The sequence below is a fragment of the Amblyomma mixtum genome, chromosome 10 (genome assembly GCF_055824585.1).
Source record: "Amblyomma mixtum isolate Tamu chromosome 10, ASM5582458v1, whole genome shotgun sequence".
NCBI lineage: Eukaryota > Metazoa > Arthropoda > Arachnida > Ixodida > Ixodidae > Amblyomma > Amblyomma mixtum.
The window spans coordinates 147,335,412-147,357,071 of NC_143021.1; the positions used below are offsets into that span (position 1 = coordinate 147,335,412).

Genomic DNA, 21,660 nt, shown 5'->3' on the forward strand with positions numbered 1-21,660 from the left:
TTTTCCCGGTCCCTGCTAAGGGCCTGAGTAAAGCTGATGAGCGAACTCTGAGGCGCTTGCAGACCAACACTCTGTTGTGTCCTGCAATAGTGAAACATTTCGACCCCAAAATTGATGGGCGCTGCCCTCACTGTGGGGAAGTTTCCGATACCTTCCACATGGTTTGGGCCTGTCAAAAGAATCCTTCCCTTCCCCCCAATCCTTCCCCTTCCCGAGAGGCATGGGAGGCAGCCCTGCTCAACTGCTCGGGGCTGGAGTCTCAAAGGGCTCTAGTCCAACGGGCGCGAGTAGCGGCCTCGTCCAGCGGGGTCCCGGACTAAGGACTCCACCTATGTAAACGGCCATTTTTGGTCTGCAAACTCTCCTGTTGTTTATTAAAAAGTTTTCACCACCACCACTCCTCGTCGGAGGGCAGTGGCCCGTCGCCGCTCGACCGCGCACCGAAGAAGAAGGTGCGAACGGTGGACGAGGAGAACGCTCTGATGGACTTCTGCGAAGACACGTATTCTTCGCCATGGCGTCCCCTCCCAGGACTTCGGGCCGTGCCGGCCCCTTTCCCTCTCCCCTGCTCGGCGGCGGCTCGAGCGCCGTTGTTTCGGCGTTCAGCTGGCGCCGCTATCTTATCGGCGCGCTGGCTCCGTCGGCGCGTCAGGCGAACGATGGACGGTGTTTGTGCGGTGGTGTGTGTTGGTGCGTGTGTGACTGTGTTTATGTACCGCTGCCGCGCGCATCGGCCGGACCTTGCCACCGTGCAACCGTTGGCACCGCTTGGCATCGTCGCCCCGTCGCCGCGGGGCCGCCAGCCAGGACGCCGGCAGGGACTCGGGACGCCTCCCCAGCGTCTCGCCTCCCCCCCGGCGCCGGTGTGTCGCCGCACCCACAGACTCTGCCTGCAGGACTGTGCCGTGAGTCCGTCGCCGTTTTGTTTGTTTTCTTGATCACCCGCTTTGTTTTGGTTTGCTGTGTTTTCTTTTTGCGTTTATGATGGCTGAGGTTCGTTGTCTTACTTTTAACGTGCAAGCCTTCCGCTCTCCCGACAAGCAACGGGAGGTGCTTCACCTTGCGCGTTCGTTATACGTTGATGTTTTGTTTCTGCAGGAATGCAATTTCCGCACCCCGGCAGACGTTATTGTTTTTCGTTCTCTTTTTCACGTAGACGCTTTCTTTTCTTTGACGGACCCGCGGTGTTGTGGCGTGGGTGTCATTTTTCTGAACCCAGCGTTCTGAACGGGAGCGCACTGCACTTTCGGACACGATGGCCGTGTGTTAGTCGTCGATCTCTGGCTGGACGGGCGGAAGACGCGTTTCGTGAACGTTTACGCGCCTGTAACGCGAGCGCTTACGAACGACTTTTTCAGGTCGCTCGCTAAACACCTTCTCGAGGGTGTGCCACATGTGTTGCTGGGCGACTTCAATTGCGTCCTGGATACTTTGCGCGACATCGAGGGTCCGGGCAGAGGAGCGTCGAATTGCCACGCCAAAGAGCTAGGGAAACTGGTCAGGCAGCTTAATTTCAACGACGCGTGGGTGTTCCTGCACGGCGACCTTTTCGCGGCCACGCGCGTCATGGGACGCAGCGCCAGTCGCCTAGACCTGTTCTACCTGCCGGGCGTTCTCGTCCACGCCCTGGTGTCGTGCGACGTGGTCACCGCGTCGGGGGGTCTTAGTGACCACTTCCCTGTCCTGTTAGCTCTGAGGTGTGCCCCTGGGCGTCCGGCGACCTCCCCAACTTGGCGGATGGACGCATCGCTTCTCAACGATGCCATCAGCGTTCGCGACATCCGCGCGGAGTTGGCTAGCTCCATCGCGGAGATCGAGGACTTCTCTCCAGCTGTTTGGGACGACCTCAAAGCGCAATGGCGGGACGTTCTTGTTCGGGCTGGGAAAGAAAGACGCAGGCGAAACACGGTGGCGCTGAACGACGTTTTGCGTCGTATGCGCATCGTGAGACAGGCGGGCGAACTGACCTTCGCGATGAGGGCATACCTCGAGACCCTGCGCGTTCGTTATCAGCGCATTCTGGAGGAAGGGTCCCAGGCTTCCCGTATTGCGGCGGACCTCCGCCTGCCCTCAGAAGACTCCGCCGACATGAGGCATGCGAACAGCAGACGCCATAAGAATGAACAAGCGCCCCGCATCGAGAGCGTCACCATGCCGGATGGCGCGGTTTTCGACGAACCTCGCGATATCGAAAGCGTCTTCCGCGACCATTTCGCGAGCGCCTTCGCGTCGCAAGGCACGTGTGAACGAGACAGCTTCCAAGAGGATGTCGCCGCCTTCTGCGGCTCCCTTCCGCACCCTCCCGACGAGGCAGAAGCCGAACTCTCTCCACCGGCGAGTAAGGAGGAAGTGTTAGGCGTGTTGAGCGCTATGAATCGCACGTCGGCGCCGGGGCCAGATGGACTTGTCGCCGGCTTCTACCATGTCTTTTTCGATGTATTAGGCGACCTCCTCACCGAGATGGTCAACACCTTTCTCGGTGAAGGTGCTTAACCGGCTTCCTTTGGCGGGGGCCGCATTGTGTTGGTGCCCAAGCGGGGGATGACGTCGGCGTGCCCGTCGGCATGGCGCCCGATTACCCTGCTGAACACGGATTACAAGCTGGTTGCTTCGCTCTTGGTCCGACGCTTGCGTCATGTCCTGCCGCATCTCGTCAGCCCCTACCAGTCTTGCGCTGTGCCGGGCCGTTCTGTCTTCGCGTCTCTTACACTCACGCGAGACGCCTTTCCCTATGCACACGCACAGGGGGCTGGCGGGGTGTTTATTTCATTAGATCAAGCCAAGGCCTTTGACCGGGTGGAGCACCAGTACTTGTTTTCCGTGTTGCGCTGTTTTGGGCTGACGAGCAACTTTGTTGCTAGGGTTTAAGACATGTATTCGGGCCTCACCGCGGAGCTCGTGGTGAACGGCTCTGTCTGCGCACCTTTTCCGGTAACGCGCGGTGTGCGTCAGGGGTGCCCCTTATCGCCGGCACTTTTTGCCCTGTCACTAGACCCGTTGCTGCGGAGCGTGGCCACTAACCATCGCATCCGTGGCTTCCACATGGCAGGGCAAGAGACTGCTGTCGTCTCGGCTTACGCCGACGACATTTCATTGTTTCTGCGGGACTCGTCGAGCCTGGCGTGCCTCCTTGCAACTTTCGAGGCCTACGCGTCCCTGTCAGGCGCGCAACTGAACGCGGAAAAGAGCCATGCTCTTCGATTTGGCAGTTTCCGGGACCCGCTCCCAGTTCCCATTCTCTTCGTGGACGGCGTCCGTGTTCTGGGCGTCCTCTTTGACAGCAGTGGAGTGTCGCCTCGGACGTGGGACGAGGCGGTAGAGCGGACGACACAGGCGCTTTCGAGGGCCGCGCGCTTCGATCTCTCGATGGATGCGAAGCTAGCGGTAGTTAAGAGCCAGGCGTGCGCGTATGCTTATTTTGTTGCGCGCGTCGCGGTCATGCCGCGCCGCGCAGCGGCCCGCCTCGCGACCCTTGTGGGCGCTTTCATTTGGGACGGCGGCACCGCTCAGGTTGCACGGAACCTCTGCCAGCTCCCAATGCCTCGGGGTGGACTGGGGCTACCTTGCGTGGCGACAGTCGCCCGCGCTTTCAGTGCCAAGTTGGTGGCTGCACTTGACGACGAGGCGTACCCGGGGCGTTCGCTTTTTCTGTACTGGCTCAGCACAGCGCGACGCGCTTTCGCCCCCGGTCGCCATTTAGGCCCGCAAGCAGAGCGGCCGCTACCTTTTTACAGAGCCGCGGCCGGTTTCAAGAGGGCGGTCGAGGCCGACCTACCCGACGTAGACTTGATAGAGACATCACCGTCGAGGCCCATTGAGCTCATCGCGTGCGCGCGGCTGGGTCCCGACGACCAACGCCGCACAGCGGTGGGCAAGTGGCGAACGTGGGCCACAAGTCGACTGCCCGCGCAGGTCCGCGACTTTGAGTAGCGCAGGCGCTGGGGCGTCTTGCCCACCCGATCGCGACTCGCTTCCGGGGGGCTCGTACCGTATAGTCGGTGTCCTAACTGTGGCGCCCCTGAAACGGCGCGACATACCTTTTTTCAGTGCTCGGTCGCCAAAGTTATGTGGTGGCTGGTACAGCGCATGTTTTCTGTGCGGGTCGGCCCAGGTGTCCGACAACCGCGGAGCCACTTTGGCAAACTTTTTTTTGTTTGCGCATTGTTTGTGCTGTGGCGACGCCGCTGCCTTGCTGAAGCCCGCAGGTAGCCGGCGAGAGCGATGTATCCAGCGCTGCAGAACCTCCGCCTCCTCTTGTGGCAATACTTGTCTTACCGACTCGCTCTAAACGGAGAGGAGCGGTTTCTGCAGCGCTGGGGAGTCGGCGTTCCTGGCCTGGTGTGCAGACGCATGTGCGTATGGGCTCCGGCCATGGGCTCCGTCAGCGGGTATAAATACTAACGAAGTAGGCGAGGAAGACGTTGTCATTCCCAACAGGAAACAACATTCAATCCTCATCGCCACCACGAGTGGAGAGAGAAAACTGAAATACGCCAGCATGAGCCGAATCAAGCTTGGAGAAGAAGACATCGCGGTTTTCGCCTACGTGGCCACGCCAGATGACTGCGGCAAGGGGGTGGTACACGGCGTCGATGGAGAATTCACGCAAGAAGACATCATGAGAATGCTAAGACACAAGGCGAACCCCGAAATCATCGGGGTCAGAAGACTAGGGAAGGACTCCACATCAATACTAATTCTTTTCAAAGAAACCAGAGTACCAAGAACGGTCATCCTAGGATGGGCCCCACACAGATGCTACCTATACCGGAAGAAATATGAAGTCTGCATAGCCTGTGGCCGACTCGGTCACCGGATTGACGTATGTCCGAACCCCAAAAACGTCAAATGCCGTGGCTGCGGGCAGGAGAACCCTTCCGAAAACCACTCCTGCACGCCGAAATGCCAACTCTGCGGCAGAGACCACATACTCGGAGACAGCAAATGCAAGCTAATGCATCGCACACCGTACGAGGTCAAGAAGAGATACTGGGAGAAGAAAATGAGAGAAGAGGAGGCCGCGGCAGGAGCCAGCGACCGATCGCAACAGTCACAGGTGCACCAGAGCCGCCCGCGCACTAAACCAGGCAGCGAGGGGAGTGGCTATACAGTTCGAGACAACTCATTTCCGAGGCTAGGAGGAGAACAACGACAAACTTCCCGGGGACGGAGCGCCTCCAGAGGAAGAAGCAGATCCAGGAGACGTTCGAGCTCGAGAGACCGGACCTCCAGCCGGGCCCGGGGAGGATCAACGGCCTGGGGCGGCGAAAGCAAAGGGGTGAGTTTTGCGAACATGGTCTCCCAGAGCGATGCCAGCAATAATAAGAAAGATAAGAAAGATGAGGAAATAGAAAGACTAACGAATATCGTTAAAAATATGAGTGATACGATCTCCAGTCTTAAGAGGGAGATACAAAATCTAAAATCAGCCCTGACTACGGCAGACGCTAAGCCAACGGCAGTTGTAAGCACTCCCCAAACAGGGACACCATCCTTGGTAGCAGCTAAAGCACAAACCTCACTAAATAATAGCCAGGAGAGCGAAAGTAACATGGTGGTCGAGGATGCCGTCCCGCCCCCATCCAAGCGCAGAATAAGGGAAGAGAGCAACTCAGACCTGACTGTGGACGAAAAGCTAAACAAGCTAGAAGCCAAAATGGACAGACATTTGAAAAATTTCGCAAAGGAAAGGGATAGGAAACTAGAGGATTTTGCTAACCAAATCCAGAACCAAATGCAGAACCATTTCCATTTAATAACTGAGGCACTTCAGCAGCTAAAGGGGGAAAATGCCGTCATACATGCACGGCTCGCTAAGGTTGAGGAGAATATCGTCAAGCTTAGCAATGGACAGATCGTGCAGTAGTACCCAAATTTGGCAGTGGAACTGTCGCGGATACCGACGCAAGCGGCCGGTGCTACAAAGCGCCTTGTCGATGCTCGATACAGCCCCGCTGGCAGTTGCGCTGCAAGAGACCGGCGGTCCGGCTAAACTGCAGGGTTATCAGGTTTTCCATAGCAATAGGGGAGACAAATCAAGGGTATCAACATTAGTCAAGAGAAACGCAGCAACAATAGAGCATGATCTAGAAGACAACGTAATCGAAAACGTCTTCGTGGAAATTTTAACAGGAAAGAAGGGAGAAGCAAACACTTTTCTCTTAAACATATACAGCCCACCCAAACAGAGGAAGGTTAGGTTTAGGGCGATAATTAACAAAGCACTTAAAATAGCCGAAAACCAACCCCTAGTCATAGTAGGCGACTTCAACGCCCATCACCCGGAATGGGGGTACCTGAAAGAAGATCCAAAAGGGAGACAATTATGGGAGGATATACACAACCTGGGACTTACGATACTAACCGATCCGGAGCACCCCACACGAGCCGGAAATAGCGTCAGCGTGGACACTTCACCGGATTTAACCCTCCTTAGAAACGTAGGAACGGCGAAATGGATTAACACGGAACAGAACTTAGGCAGCGATCACTATGTCATAGCAACAGAGATAACAACCAAGAACAAACAAATAGGCAAGAAACAAACCCCTACGACGATCACAGAGTGGGACCACTTTAGGGAGCTCAGGGAAACAGAGACGAGACAGTCATAAAAAATATCGGAGAGTGGTGCGAAGCAGTTAAGAAGGATGCCAGAAAGGTAACCAAAGTGCTAGACGGGGAAAAAGCCCCCGAGATAGCGGACAGCCGACTCCTACACATGTGGGAAGCCAAACAAGGCATCGAGCGCCGACTAAAGAAACAGGGCAGGAACAACCGCAATCTCAAAATAAGATTGGCGCGGCATAATAAAGAAATAGAGGATTACGCGTTTAAACTGTGCCAACAAAATTGGAATAGCAAATGCAACGAAATGGAGAGGAGCATGAATCTCCCCCAGACGTGGAACATTCTTAGGCATCTCATAGACCCCAAAAAATCCAAGACCCAAGCAAAAGTTACAATGACCAAAGTTAGACACGCGTGTGGGGAATACGATGACGAAAGCTTCATACGTAAACTAGCTGAAACCTACATAGGAGATACAAATAAAAGCCGGCTTCCCGATTATGAAGGAGCCCCGAACGAGGCCCTGGACGCGCCCATTACGGTAGCCGAGGTAAGGGCTGAAATAGTCAGACTCAAAACCAGATCGGCTCCTGGTCCAGACGGGATTACGAACACAATGTTAAGGAACCTCGACGACAACTCCATAAAGGCCCTCACAGGTTACATGCAGGAGTGCTGGGAGAAGGGCGAGATTCCCCCGCAATGGAAAACGGCCACCGTGGTCCTAATACCTAAGCCTGGGAAGCAGCCGCAGATAGGGAACCTCCGACCTATATCCCTGACATCGTGCGTAGGAAAACTAATGGAGCATGTCGTCCAAACCAGAATATCGAATTACATGGAAAAGAATAGGAAGTGGCCAGATGAGATGTATGGATTCCGACCACATCTCAGCACACAAGATGTCATGCTGCGATTAAAACATGATATCATTGACTCCAGAACCAAGGATGCAAAGGTTATCCTAGGTCTCGATCTCAAAAAGGCATTTGATAACGTCAAACATGAGGCAATATTGAAAGGACTCAGCCACGCCGGAGTAGGCCACAAAACCTATCGCTACATAAGTGACTTCCTCACAGATAGAACTGCGAGCATAAGCTTCCAGGAGATTAAATCCGGGGAAATAAAGCTGGGAAGCAAGGGAACCCCTCAAGGGTCGGTGCTATCACCCATTCTCTTTAACATGGCCATGAGAGAACTCCCGGGCGAACTTGAGAAAATTGGCAACCCAAACTTAGAATATAGCCTGTATGCGGACGACATTAATCTATGGATCAACCGAGGAAGTGATGCAGAGATTAACCAAACCCTACAGGCAGCTGCCAATATTATTTCGATGTATGCAGAAGAAAGGGGCTTAGAATGTTCGCCCGAAAAATCTGAAATATTCATATATAACGATAAGGCTCTGAGGAACAAACCACCCTCGGAAATTCAGATTTCTGTAGGAGGAAAGGAGGTGCCCAAAGTGGACACAATCAGAATCCTAGGCCTTTATATGCAATCAAATGGAAAAAACATGACAACCATCAAAAAGCTTGAGAGCCACGTGATGCAGACCCTCAATCTCATCAAACGTGTCTCGAGCAAAAGAGGCGGTCTTAAAGAAAAAAACCTACTTAGGCTCATACAAGCTTTCATAATAAGTAGAGTCAGCTACGCTACGCCGTACCTAAATCTCAAAGCAGCAGAGAAGAACAAGATCGACGCTCTCATAAAAAAGTGCGTCAAGAAAGCTCTAGGCCTGCCCATGTGCACATCCTCGGAAAAACTCCTATCACTGGGCATACATAACACGCTTACAGAGCTTGCAGAAGCAGTCTATACATCACAGCTAGAGAGACTCAGCATAACACATGCCGGAAGAGCCACACTAGCCAAAGTCGGACTCAAAACAGATAGGGGAGCTAGACAGAGGGAGGATATCGACATGGAGATTAGGAGCAATCTCAGGATTCCCCCCTTACCCAAGAACATGCACCCAGAAATAAACAAGGAAAGAAGACAAAACCGGGCACAGGTGATAGACCGCATCTACGGTGACAAGCCTGAGGAGGAGGTCGCCTACGTAGACGCAGCGGGTGATATACATAGTCAGTACACGACCGTCGCGGTAGTGAACGGAGCGGGTAGCCTCATTACGGCCGCAACCGTCTTAGGGACAAACACTGAGACGGCGGAGGAGGTCGCAATAGCACTAGCTTGCGTCGGTTCCAAAGCTAAATACGTCATAAGCGACAGCAAAGCTGCAGTCCAAAATTTTAGTAGAGGGAGAGTCTCTCCCCTCGCTGCCAAAATTTTAAGACAAGCGACATTGAATAGAACAATCAATATAATCTGGACCCCCGCGCACAAATCTGTCCGTGGCAACGAGGCGGCCCACGAGGTGGCTCGAGATCTCTACCACCGAGCTGCACACGACGGTCCACCGCTCGTAGATCACGGGAGAGATGGGCGACTAATTTCCTGTCAGGAAGTTACAGAATATTATAGACAACATCGCAGGTACTTTCCCCCGCCTAGCATAACACTCAACAATCAACAGGCGGTGGCGTGGAGGCGTCTACAAACAGATGTCTACCCACACCCAATTCTATGCAAACATTTAATTCCTGAAATAGGAGACGATAAATGCAAGAAGTGCGGAGCGAGAGGGTCCCTCGACCACATAATATGGGAGTGTAGCCAATCCCCAGGCAGGGCGAAGAACATTAATAGTAGAGACGCCTGGGAGACCTTGCTCCGGAGCTCGGACCCTGAGCTCCAGCTCACGGCCGTCCGACTGGCTGAAGAGGCCGCCGGGATACAAGAGATCCCGGCCAGCATCTGACGCGACTACCCCATGCGGCCGGATCTCTCCTGATCCTCCTCCCTCAACTGAGGGTATGGGACAGGGGAGGTCTGGGTGAGGTAGTCTCATTCTGTTGGACAATAAATGTTTTTCACTTCACTTCACTTCACTTCTCCTGTTTTGACCGACTTTTGACCTTCCGCCGAATTTTATTGTGTCTCCCGAAGTTCACGAAGGTGCTCGGCACCTGCCCAGCCCAATTTCGGGACCGGCACTCCGTTTTTGTGACCTGCATAGACACTTGTTTCCACCGAGCCCAGCGCCAGCCTCGCTAAGCCTACCGCCGCTGGCGATAGGCTCTGCTTCGCAGCAGTGCCCAGTGCTTCGCCAAGCATGGACGTCGTCACCGTGGAGGGGGAGGATCTAGCCCCTCAAGATTATATACCCACGGGCTGGACCTACGTAGCCCGCTGCTACGAACGCGGCTTCACCGCTTCTTCATCGAAACGCACTCCCAAGCCACCGCTGACGGAGTCGCCTTCCGCGTCCGCCCAGCATACCGCGTCCCAGCAGCTACCTCCCTCCACGTCACGTAAGCTACCTCGACGTGCTCCGTCGCTGCCACGTCTCCCTCTTGAAGACTTTAAATCATTCGCCCTCGCGGGGGCCTCAATCTGCGTGCCTGGGGCGAGAACGCTCTTCGCAGAGCAATCAACTCAAGCCTTCGTTTGACTTACTCCGATACCGCAGAGGACCGCCTTCGGGTGAATTTCGTTCACAACACCCTCACCTTTAGCACCCCGAACCGGGACCGCGCCATCACTTACATGAAGCTACAGGAAATCATCCTGGGTCCGACAAGCTACCCAGTTGCCACCTATTTGGCCCCACCAGGCTCATACATCCGAGGTATCATTCACCACCAATACGTGGATGAGACCCAGGAGGAAATCATGGAGTACTTGATACCCCAGAATCCAGAACACTGCATTCTCTACGCCCGTCGTTTAGGCAAGACCCAATCTATTGTCATCACTTTCGCAGGGACAAAGGTCCCCCGCCAAGTCTCCTACGCAGGCAGTGCTGTGCACTGCTACATCTTCAAGAACAAAGTGGAAGCCTGCCTTAAATGTCGCAAAACGGGCCACCGAGAGGACGTTTGCCCGTCTCCCAAGCTCTCCAAGTGTCCTCACTGCGGAGTTTGCGACCCTGACGAGGCCCATGAATGCACCCCCACTTGTGTAGTTTGTTCTGGTCCTCACCAGACTGGTTCCTCCAAGTGTAAACGCCGCTACAAAATGCCTGCTGCCGTACTGAAACCCCAGCTACAAGCTGACTCAGACAGTGCCTCCACCTCCCATCGTTCCCGATCCCGGACCCGTCGCCAAGGGGCTGAGAACACCTCGACCAAAATGGACTCCAGCCACTCCTCCTCCTCCTCTTACCGGCGCTCCAGCCGGAATCGCTCCCGGTCCTTCCCACCCCTGGACTCCAAGTCGTCTCCTCACCGAGAGCCCTCCAAGAAAAACCAGGTGAGCTGGGCAGATGCGGCTTCTCACTCTCAGCAATCTCAGTCTCGTGATTCAGAGCTGCAAGCCCTGCGCGACGAGATAACAGCCCTTAAAGCTAGCAATCATAGACTCCAACAAGAAAACGCTTCTTTAAAGCGTCCATCCTTTGCACCCGATCCACCACCTCAAACAAATGCCACTTTACCACTTCAACCTGTTCCTACCATCTCACCTCAGGCGCCATCATCTACTCCCCCCCAAACCAAAGATACTACCTCTAGTCCTCCCTCTAAGCGGAAAGCTACCTCCCGCTCAGAACGCTACGTTAATTTTGCCGACCTCGAGGAATTTGAGGCTCGCCTAGAGGAAAAATTACAGGCTAACATTGATGCTAAGCTCGAAGCGAAATTTGCTGAGTTCTCCCAACAAATCCAACAGCAAATGCTCCAGTTCCAACAACAAATGCAGCAGCAAATCCAAAAACAAATTAACACCCTCATGCAACAGATCCAAACACGCGTCACAGGCCTTGAAGCTAGGGGAGACGCAGCGGCCGCCCTCCACACGACGCGCGGTAAACCATACGGTCGCTTGCCGCACGCTCCCGCCACCCAACCCATCTTAGCTTCACCCACACTTCACCATGGCGCCCCGCCACCTACTTAATGTGTGGCAATGGAACTGCAGGGGGTTTCACCGCAAGCGAGGCAACCTGCAGCAGTATGTCCAAAATTCCGACATCCCCCCTGATATCATCGCCCTTCAGGAAACTCATGGCCTAGTGAAACTACCTGGCTGTAAACCATACTCCCCCCTAGATGTCACCACTCCCGACGCCGCTATTTTGGTTCAACGCAACCTGACGGCCGTCCAACACTCCTTAGACGACGTTGGCGTAGACTGCGTCTTGCTCGAACTCTTCCCTCGTAAAAGGGGCGACCAAAGCCTCTTCATTCTTAACCTTTATAGCTCTCCAAAAGACAGAAGACGCGACTTCACCACCCTTCTTTCCCGGGTCAACAGGCTTGCGCACCATTCCGGTCTCCTCATTGTAGGAGATTTCAATGCCCACCACCCCGCTTGGGGTTACCGCACCGCCAACCGAAAGGGTAACACTCTGTGGTTGCGAGCACAGGAGCTGGGCTTCACCCTGGTTACTGACCCTCACACTCCCACCCGCGTAGGAAACAGCGTGTCTGTTGACACTTCACCTGATCTGACATTCTGCAAAAACGTACGGTTCGATCAGTGGCTCAACACTGGGAATACCCCCGGCAGCGACCACAATCTCCTCGCGACCACCCTCAGCATGACCCCGTTCCGCCGGAGAGGTCGCCCGATCCTAATCACGGATTGGGACAAGTTTCGTTCCCTACGGGCTCAGAACGCCCCTACCCGGATTAATAACCTGGACGAGTGGATCCCTAAACTGCAGGCAGATGTCTCTGCTACTACTCGAGAATCACCTATCACGGCTGATCAGTCCAATACAGACAGCCGTCTCCTCCACCTATGGCAGGCCGGCGAAAGCCTGCAAAACCGTTGGAAAAAACAGCGCCACAATAGAACGCTTCGGCGTAGAGTAGCTCAGATAGACAAACAGATTGAGGCGCACACTATCGCACTGACTACCCAGCAATAGGGTCAAGTTTGTGACAACATGCGTGGACAGCTCGGGCTAACTCGCACCTGGCACCTTCTCCGTGACCTTTTAGACCCAGACGGTTGCAAAACATCCGAACGAGAGAGCATTTCCCGCATAGTCCATCAACACCCCGGCTCAGACCAGGATCTTCTCGATGAACTTCGTGTACGCTATCTCAATACTACTTCCCCGGACCCTCTCCCCCCTACATGGGCGGTGCCAACCCTGCCCTCGATCAGGAGATTTCGGAAGCTGAGGTAAGATTCGCTCTCACTCAGCTCCGTCCTAACTCTGCCCCGGGACCGGACGGCATTTCCAATAAAACTCTCCGTAATTTAGATGACCCGTCCATTGAGGCCCTCACTGCCTTTATGAATGATTGCAGGAGAGAGGGTAAAATCCCCACAGCATGGAAACATGCACGCGTGACTTTCATACCGAAGCCAGGCAAACAACTAGCTCTCGAAAACCTCCGCCTCATCTTCCTCACTTCCTGTGCTGGGAAACTGATGGAGCACGTCATTCTCAAACAACTCAATAATTACGTTGAAGATAACCATCTCCTACCTCGCACCATGATTGGCTTCCGCTCAAATCTCTCTACGCAAGATATTATGCTCCAGCTGTCACGAGAGATACTGTGCCCCTCTGCCAGAGCGGGAACAAAGGCTGTTCTAGGGCTTGATTTAACTAAAGCATTTGACAGCGTCTCGCACGGAGCTATTCTCACTAACCTCTCCCTACTAAATCCTGGTCACCGTACCTACGAGTATATAGGTACTTTCCTCTCTGGTCGTACAGCTGAACTTAGCTTTGGCTCTCTCCTCTCAGACCCTATAAACCTCGGTAGCAATGGCACCCCCCAGGAATCCGTTCTCTCCCCCTTTCTTTTCAATGTCGCCTTGCTCACGCTACCTTCTAAATTAGACGCTATCCCCCGGCTATCACATACCTTATACGCAGACGACATTACCCTCTGGGTTTCAACAGGCAACGATGCTGAGGTTGAATCCGCACTTCAACAAGCGATCGATGTCATTGAGCGCCATGTAGCCGCAGCCGACCTCTCGTGCTCCCCTCAGAAGTCCGAGCTGCTGCTCATCCGAGGTCAACCCGGCCTCCACGGCCATCCTCCCATCTGCATTACTGCTAGTGGTCAGACCATACGCGAAGTATCCACCATTAGGGTATTGGGGCTCCTCATCCAGAGCAATCGGAAAAACACCGACACTCTAGCTAAACTTACAGTCTCTGTATCGCAGACCATTCGTGTAATTCGTCGCATTGCTAACAAACATAGAGGCATGCGAGAGGCTGACCTCCGACGTCTTGTTCAGGCTTTTGTTTATCAGTCGCCTCACATATACCCTCCCTTACCTCTACCTTAGCTGCCAGGAACAGGACCGCGTTGACTGCCTTATTCGACAGGCATACAAGGCGGCTCTTCATCTCCCCCACCGGACCCCCACGTATAAACTACTGGCATTAGGTGTCTACAACACTGTGGCGGAGCTCTCGGAAGCTCATCTCACTTCTCAGTACGAGCGTCTCACTCACACCTCCACGGGACGTCACATACTCGACAAGCTTGGAATACGCTTCGAAACAACCACACCCGACAGGGTCCAGCTTCCACACCATATCCGCAGTAACCTTATCGTTACCCCTCTTCCTAAAAATATGCACCCAGAGTATCATGTCGCTCGCCGCAAGCACAGGGCTAAGTCTCTGCACAAAAAGTATTTAAAAGATCGGACAGCAGTCTATGTCGACGCCGCCGAATACCCCGACCGTGAAGCTTTTTCGCTCGCGGTTGTAAACCACTGCAGACGGCCGCTAGTTGCGTGCTCCATTCCCGTCAGATCACCTGAGGAGGCCGAGGAGGCGGCCATAGCCTTGGCGATGGTCTCCACCTCTGCAGAGACCATCTTCAGCGACTCTAATCTGCGATTCGTAATTTCGCCAAAGGCCGGGTCTCCCTTGTTACCCTCTCTCTCCTCCACTCCACCAAACTTCAACTCCGCCCGATCCAATTAATCTGGGTCCGTGCGCACTCATCGCATCCAGGGAACGAGGCGGCCCACAATTATGCCCGAGGATTCGTCGACCGGGATGTGGTGTCGCCCGTCCTGCGGACGGCGAGGGACCGTATGGTTACATTTAATGACATAACCATGCACTACCGCGTAGGTAGACTTCTATATCCACCCGCACATAGTTCTCTCACCAAACCCCAAGAAGTTGCGTGGAGGCAACTCCAAACGAATACCTTCCCCAACCCCGCGATATATGCCCGCATATACCCTGGGGTCTACTCCCCTTCCTGTCAACTGTGTGGCCAACATGCCACTCTATTCCAAATACTCTGGGCTTGCCCTCGGGACTCCCCCCCTCGAGGCTTGCAGCTCTCAAATCCAGACCAGTGGGAGGCCGCATTGCTCAGTTCCGACTCGGACACACAGATCCGGGTTGTGACAAGAGCCCTAGAAGTCGCCGAACGCCACGGGCTCATGGCCACTTGATGGGGCTGTAACCCCACAGCGTCAGATACATTTGTCGACGGAAATAAAGTTTATCCTCCTCCTGCAGCGCTGGCATACAATGTCTTATTTTGTGCGAAATGGCAGGGTTGGCCTGCCAGCTCTGCTCTATTAGTGCATTTTGTGTTTGTTGTACTTTTCTTGTATGCGACAGTGGCGAGAGTCTCGCACCGAGTTCCCCCCCCCCCACTCTCCTCCTGGAGTAAGAAAGTGTGATGTGTAACTAGTGTACAGGCTAAGGGGCCGAGACCCCCCCCCCCCTACCTTTGTTGTCGGATTTTCTTAGTGACAGGGGATACCCGGTCAGTGTTTTGCTATGTGCTTTCGTGGAGTGTTTGTCGCGAAGTGTCTCGGCGTTGCCTATGTTTTATGCGCTTATGTGAGTGCAGTGTTTGTGTTTACTGCTTAGTCGCGAAGTTTTGCCACGTTACCCTTATGTCCACTCTGAACTGTTTGCCTCATTTGTTACGGTCACGTCTGGCCGTTACAATAAACTTCCCTTTATGTGTTACCTACTGCAGGAATGCTGTCTTGCCGTATAATGATTTCATCGGCACGGGTTCGAAGAGGCGAAAAGCAAAAGCCGCCCGACTGATGTGCCATATCAGTGCATATTAAAGGTCTCCAGGTGGTCGTAATTATTCTGCAGCCCTCCACTACTGGCCCTTCTATCTTCCTTTTTTGCTCAGTGATTACGGTGCTCGGCTGCTGACCCGAATGACGCGGGTACGACCAAGGCACTCGGTTACGGTGGCTGCAGCGGCCGTGTCGGCCCCGGTGCTCCGCCAGCTGCGCATGCGCAATAGAGCAGAAAGCAGGCGAGGCGGTTGCATGAAGAGGCATTTGGCAGTGTAGCCCCGGGAGGGGTGAATGGGGCCGAGTTTTTGTTGTTTTAGCTTGCGTCTTCGCTTCGGCAGACGCGTTTGTTGCGACGCGCATCTCTTCTTTCGCTCTTTTCTTTTATCTTTTCTCTCTCCTCTACCTGCTCGTGGCAGAGGTGGTGGCTCGACTCGAGCAGTCGGCAGTTCCGTGCATTTTCGTTTTCTTCCTTCTCTCAGTCGCAACAACAAAAACACCAACAACAGCCTCGGGAGGGGAGTATCTATTACAGCTAGCGTCTCCGCTTCGGAGGACGCGGTTGTTGCGACGCGCGTCTGTTAAGGCGAAAGGCTTTAATGCCTCACTGTTGTCGACAGAAGACTGTCAGTAGAAGCTTGTCAGCAGAGGTGTCACGCTTTTAAGGCGAAAGCCTTTACTGCCTCATCGTTGGAAGCAGGAGTTGATAGAAATGTTATGCTTTTCAGTTGGTCGAAATGGTCATGCGTCGCCGCGGTGGCTCAGTGGCTATGGTGCTCGGTTGCTGGCCCGAAAGACGCGGGTTCGATCCGGGCCGCGGCGGCTGAATTTCTTTGGATAAGAAATTCGAGGCCCGTGTACTGTGCGATGTCAGTGCACGTTAAGGAACCCCAGGTGGTCGAAATTTCCGGAGCCCTCCACTACGGCGTCTCTCATAGCCTTAGTCGCTTTGGGACGTTAAACCCCATAAACCAACCAACCAGAATTATTGGGTCATACGGTGCCCATCCTCATTTTCTATTATCAGCAGGCTCTGGTACGTAATGCAGGTGTTGCACTATTCAAGGTTAAGCATTCAAAAGCTACACAGGAGTTTCGCCGTCTTCATCTGGTCGTCTGAGGGGGAGCGCTGCAGCCTGACCAACCTATTCAGACGGATACGAGACGCAGGTCTGGGACCGGGCCATTTGTTTCTGCAGCAGCTGGCCGATATTTTTTTTGTTTTTTCGGGACACAAGAGACCCGTTTTTGCGAACCGTACGCTATGTTAGGCTGCAGCGACTGCTGCAGGAGTACGTAGTCCCTACTACTGAGGTTTACTTTAGGATCAGCGGCTTTTACGGGAAATCCTAGCGAGTGTGAGATTCTTTTCCGCACGGTTTTAAAATGATAGTCTCTCGACTCTGAAACGGAAGAAACTGTACCGTGCTTTGTGATATATAGTTTTCGCAGTGAACTTGTACAGGGCCTTGTAGAGTGGAGGCACAGACAGAGATATTTGAAATAGGATTAAAAAAATGCTGGTGCCGCCAGGAACAAAAACCTTCTTTTTTAAGCTGCACACAGGAACCTTACCGTTTAAAACATTTTCAGGGGAAGGAAGTATTCTTCCCTTGGGGATCTCACTGTTTAATCTGCAGAAAGCAGGAAGCAATACACCACGTTTTTTTTTACTCTATTGGGACGGAGGATATTTTTGGGATGTGTTGCAGCGAACCCTAAACAAAGATTTACCACTAGACCCGTATGGCATCCGGTACTTATCCGCCATGCCAGCTCGATGGTTTGGAATGAACAAAGGCGCGTCTGGTGAATACGGTGTCTTCGTTCACTCCCATCTTCCTTCCTGCCCTTACAGCGAGGTTCAGGTGTCCACCGAGATATGCGAGACACATACATTTCCTTTCCTCAGAAACCAATTTGCCGACAAGCAAGGCTGACAACCGAAAGGGCGATGGCGTCCTGTGGACTCCCTGGTGGTGGTGAAAATATTTTAATGAAATTGTTTAGGAGGTTGTAGCGGCGGGTGGAGCTCTCAGTCCGGAACCCCACTGGCGTAGGCTGCGGTCCTAGCTCTTTCGATGGGTTCTTTTTGACTCGTTTCATCCGAGCTGGTCAGAGCTGCTTTCCACCCCTCCTGCGTTGGCTGGTTATTGACAGTGATCGCATGATTTCGTTGGCAGGCCCATACCATATGATACAGGTCCGCCTTCACCCCGCAGAGTTTGCAGTGTGAGTCAAATGACTCCGGGTCTATTGGGTGTAGTCTTCGTGGGTTGTTGTATTGGTCTGTCAGTGTTGCAAAATGCTGTCGCGTTCCAATCATAGAGGCGAATGTTAACATCTTAACCACACATCAGTGACACAAGCAGCAACACCGCGCTTAAGCCTTTCGCCTCACCCCACCCCCACCCGAGAGACGTGGGAGACTGCTCTCCTCAACTGCACCATATTGGAGTCCCAAAGGGCTCTAGTAAAGCGGGCGCGAGACGGGGCCTCGTCGTGCGGTGTCCCGGACTAAGGATACCGACCATGTAGCGGGGTCTTCTGGTCCCCAAACTCTCTCTGAGTATTAAAAATGTTTTTCACCACCACCACCGCACTTTAGGTCAACAAAACGCCCCCCTGAATTTTTGACGGCAGTCCAGAGAGATATGTGAGACTGTTACTGCGCAATTTCCTTTCCTCAAATACACTTTTTATTTCTTCATTAGGCCCCTCTTCCTTCTTTCACGCCCACTTCCTCCATTCCTGTACGGTGCGGTCCAGGTGTCCATCGAGGTGACAGAGAATTTCTGCAACATTTCCTTTCCTGAAAAAGCATTGGGTTCAAAGGGCAAGGCAATGCGCCGAAAGGGTGGTGGCATTCGGTTCCGTGGACTCCCAGGAAGCGCTACACACCACGCTGTCGCGTTCCACTCCTAAAGGCGAAGCTTAAGCGTCATTAATTAGCTGTTAATTTGTTATTAATAATCAGTAATTAGACATTAATTAATAATTCATAATTACTTCCTAATTAGTCATTATTTTTTGTGACGTCATTCGGTGGTGACGTCACCAGTGCCTTAGGGGCAGTCAAAGTGGTGCTTTAGACAGTCGAAGTGCCCCCGAATTTCAACGCGACAGCGTTAAGGGCCTCGTGTCGCAGAAAAGACGGCGTCGGCTTCGCTGGCGTTGGCCGTGAGCGATAAATCACAGATGCATTAATAAATAATACCGAGTAGAAAATTGGTGGAGTTGGGGAATCGAACTAGGACCTCCAGAATGCGAGGCGAGCATGCTACCACTCCGCCACGGCAGCTCGATGGTTTGGCCCTTTGTGTAAGGCCCTTAAGGCGGGGTTCGCGTGTCCACCGAGATATGAGAGATTGTCGTTTCCTTGAAACCAATTTTAATTTCATTTTCCTTCTCTCACGGCGCGGTTCGGGTGTCCACTAAGGTATGAGAGACAGGCTTTGTTTCCTTTCCTTCGGGCAAGGCGTCGCGCTCAACGGGCGATGGCGTTCCGTGGACCCCATGGCACCGCTGCAACACGCTGTCGCGTCCCACTCTTAAAGACTAAGCTTATGCGTCCTCCGATTTATTTCTTTCATTCTTTTTTTCCCACGTCTTTCAACTCTCTTCTTTCTGCACCTGGCAGCGAGTGTGGCTCAGCTCGCGTAAGTGGGCAGTCCCGTGCACTTTCCCTTTCATCCTTCGTACACTCGCAACTAGAGATATGAAGGCGTGAAAAATGCACTGCAATTTAAAAAAAAAAAAACAGAGTTTTTCGTTTTTTCAGACGAGAAAAAATGGAGAGAAACATCGAAAATTTCACAATGTACTTTTAAGGTTTCATGATTAACGGCACTGTTCAGCACTGCAGTGTTAAGCATGTATTTCCGAATGCCACACGTTTGACAAGGCATCTGTTGGCGTGTAAGAAATACCCGCTGGACATCAAGCAAATTTGCAGAAAGGAATGAACGCCAAACATCGTGATGGTCTGTCAACTAAGTCATCAATTAAAACAAGAGAGTCAGAACTCTAAAAACGCGATAAAGAGCAGCCATTGCCAAAAAAATCAAGAGAATTGCGCCTTTTGGTTTGGTTTGGTTTTTTGGGGTTTAACGTCCCAAAGCGACTGAGGCTATGACAGACGCCGTAGTGAAGTGCTCCGGAAATTTCGACCACCAAGGGTTCTTTAACGTGCACTGACATCGCACAGCACACGGGCCTCTACAATTTCGCCTTCAAGAAATTCCTCCGCCGCGGCCGGGATCGAACCCGTGTCTTTCGGGTCAGCAGCCGAGCGCCGTAACCACTGAGCCACCGCGGCGGGGCCATTGCGCCTTTTGTAGACCACATGATTCCAGAGCAGCAAAGCCAAATCTACACTGCCTTGGATCGAGCGATCTACTGAAGCAATGTGATGATGATATAAACTTTATTTTCCGCCAGATAAGGAAGCCCCCTTTTCCCCGTCCCAGGCACGTAGGCCTTGGTGACGGGGGCCGGGACCTCGGCGTTTAGAAGCAGGCGAGAGCTCTTGATTCCTCGCCGCTTCATCCGCCAGGCGGATGGCTTGTTGCTGTGAAGCAGGTGCCTCGCTCCGCAGCAGGGCTTCCCAGGTTTTTCTCTCAATTTATGTTTTAGTTAGGCCCTGGGGAGTTAGCGCATTCCCAGATTATGTGGTCGAGGGTACCTCTCTCCCCGCAGTGCCTGCACTTATCATTTTCTTTGTTATCTCTATGAACTCTCTCTGTGACTGAGAATGAACATTGGAGAGCAGCTTCTAGGATGCTTCGACCATCGTATTCTCTGCGTTCTCGACACCTTCTAAGTGGACCTTTGCTGGACTCGGAGTACACACGAGTAAAGCAACACGTCGAGGAAACCGTAAGAAACGCTTCGTGTCTGACACTTTTGACGGATCAGTGGACGAAAATTCGTAGCGAGGCAGTCATGAATTTTCTCGTGGCAACGCCAAAGCCATTCTTCCTCTCAGGTGTTGAAACAGGCCAAAATCGCCACACTGCGGTGTATGTTGCTGCCGGGATCTACAAAGTGATTGTTTAATCGCTGGGGAAGCGATAAAGTGGTGGCGCTAGTCACAGACAATGTTAGCAACATGCAAGCAGCTTGCAGTATTGTTGCAAGCAAATATGAGCATATCACATGCATTGGATGTGCGGCTCATGGCCTGAACTTGCTTTTGAATGATTTCATAAAAGTAAAGACACTAGATGATGTGAATCATACGAAAAGGTAAGGTACGTGAAGCGTACCCTCATAGTTGCTGCGACGTTGCAGGAGAAACAAGAATCAATAGATGGTAAAGGGAGATCCGAATCTCAAGCTTCCGAGCAAAACAAGGTGGAAAGGCATGGCTCTGTCACTTCAAAGCCTCCTGAGAAAGAAGGAATCCCTTCAGGAGACCGTTATATTAAGTGACCTCAAAGTAATTAAGTCTGTGCGAGAAGCTGTTTTAGACGAAGACGGTTTCTGGAAGACCGTGCAAAGCTGCCTGCTCCTCATTACACCAATTCTGTCAGCCGTAACCTCACTAGAGTCAGACAATGCTCTGCTGTCCGACGTTGCAGAAGCCTTCCATTCCATTAGAATTGATCTTGAAGCAAACCTGGCGACCTCCGCGTTGACAAGCGAGGAACAGATTCGAGCGAAAGAAATCATCAACAGGCGGGAAAAGCTTTGTCTGCATCCAGTACACATCGCTGCTAATTTTCTAGATTCAAGATACCGAGGAAAACACCTGGACGATGCGCAGACTGCAGACAGCAATGAGTGGATATCTCTGCAAGCAGGCCACCTTTCACTGGACATCGGTACACTGATTTCCAACGTAGCAGAGTGCAGAACATCCACAGGAATTTGGTCCAGGACAAGGGTCTGGGACTCAGCGAAGCACGTGGCCCCATCCACCTGGTGGCAAGGCCTTTGCACCTACCAGCCGCTAACTCCTCTGGCTTGCCGACTGCTGCAGATACCACCATCATCCGCCAGCTGTGAACAAAACTGGTCATG

At 53.0% G+C, this 21,660-nt stretch overlaps 1 protein-coding gene across 2 annotated transcripts in view; it reads left to right on the top strand.

Annotated features, from left to right (window-relative positions):
- The first annotated feature begins 466 nt into the window (after nucleotides 1-466).
- Nucleotides 467-21,660, top strand: part of LOC149327250 (uncharacterized) — a 65,641-nt gene continuing 44,447 nt past the window's right edge. For both annotated transcript variants that reach the window (XM_089562908.1, XM_089562909.1), the window contains exon 1: nucleotides 467-905. In XM_089562908.1, the coding sequence (XP_089419034.1) occupies nucleotides 483-905 (423 nt within the window). In that variant the 5' untranslated portion in view covers nucleotides 467-482. The remainder of the gene's footprint in view (nucleotides 906-21,660) is intronic.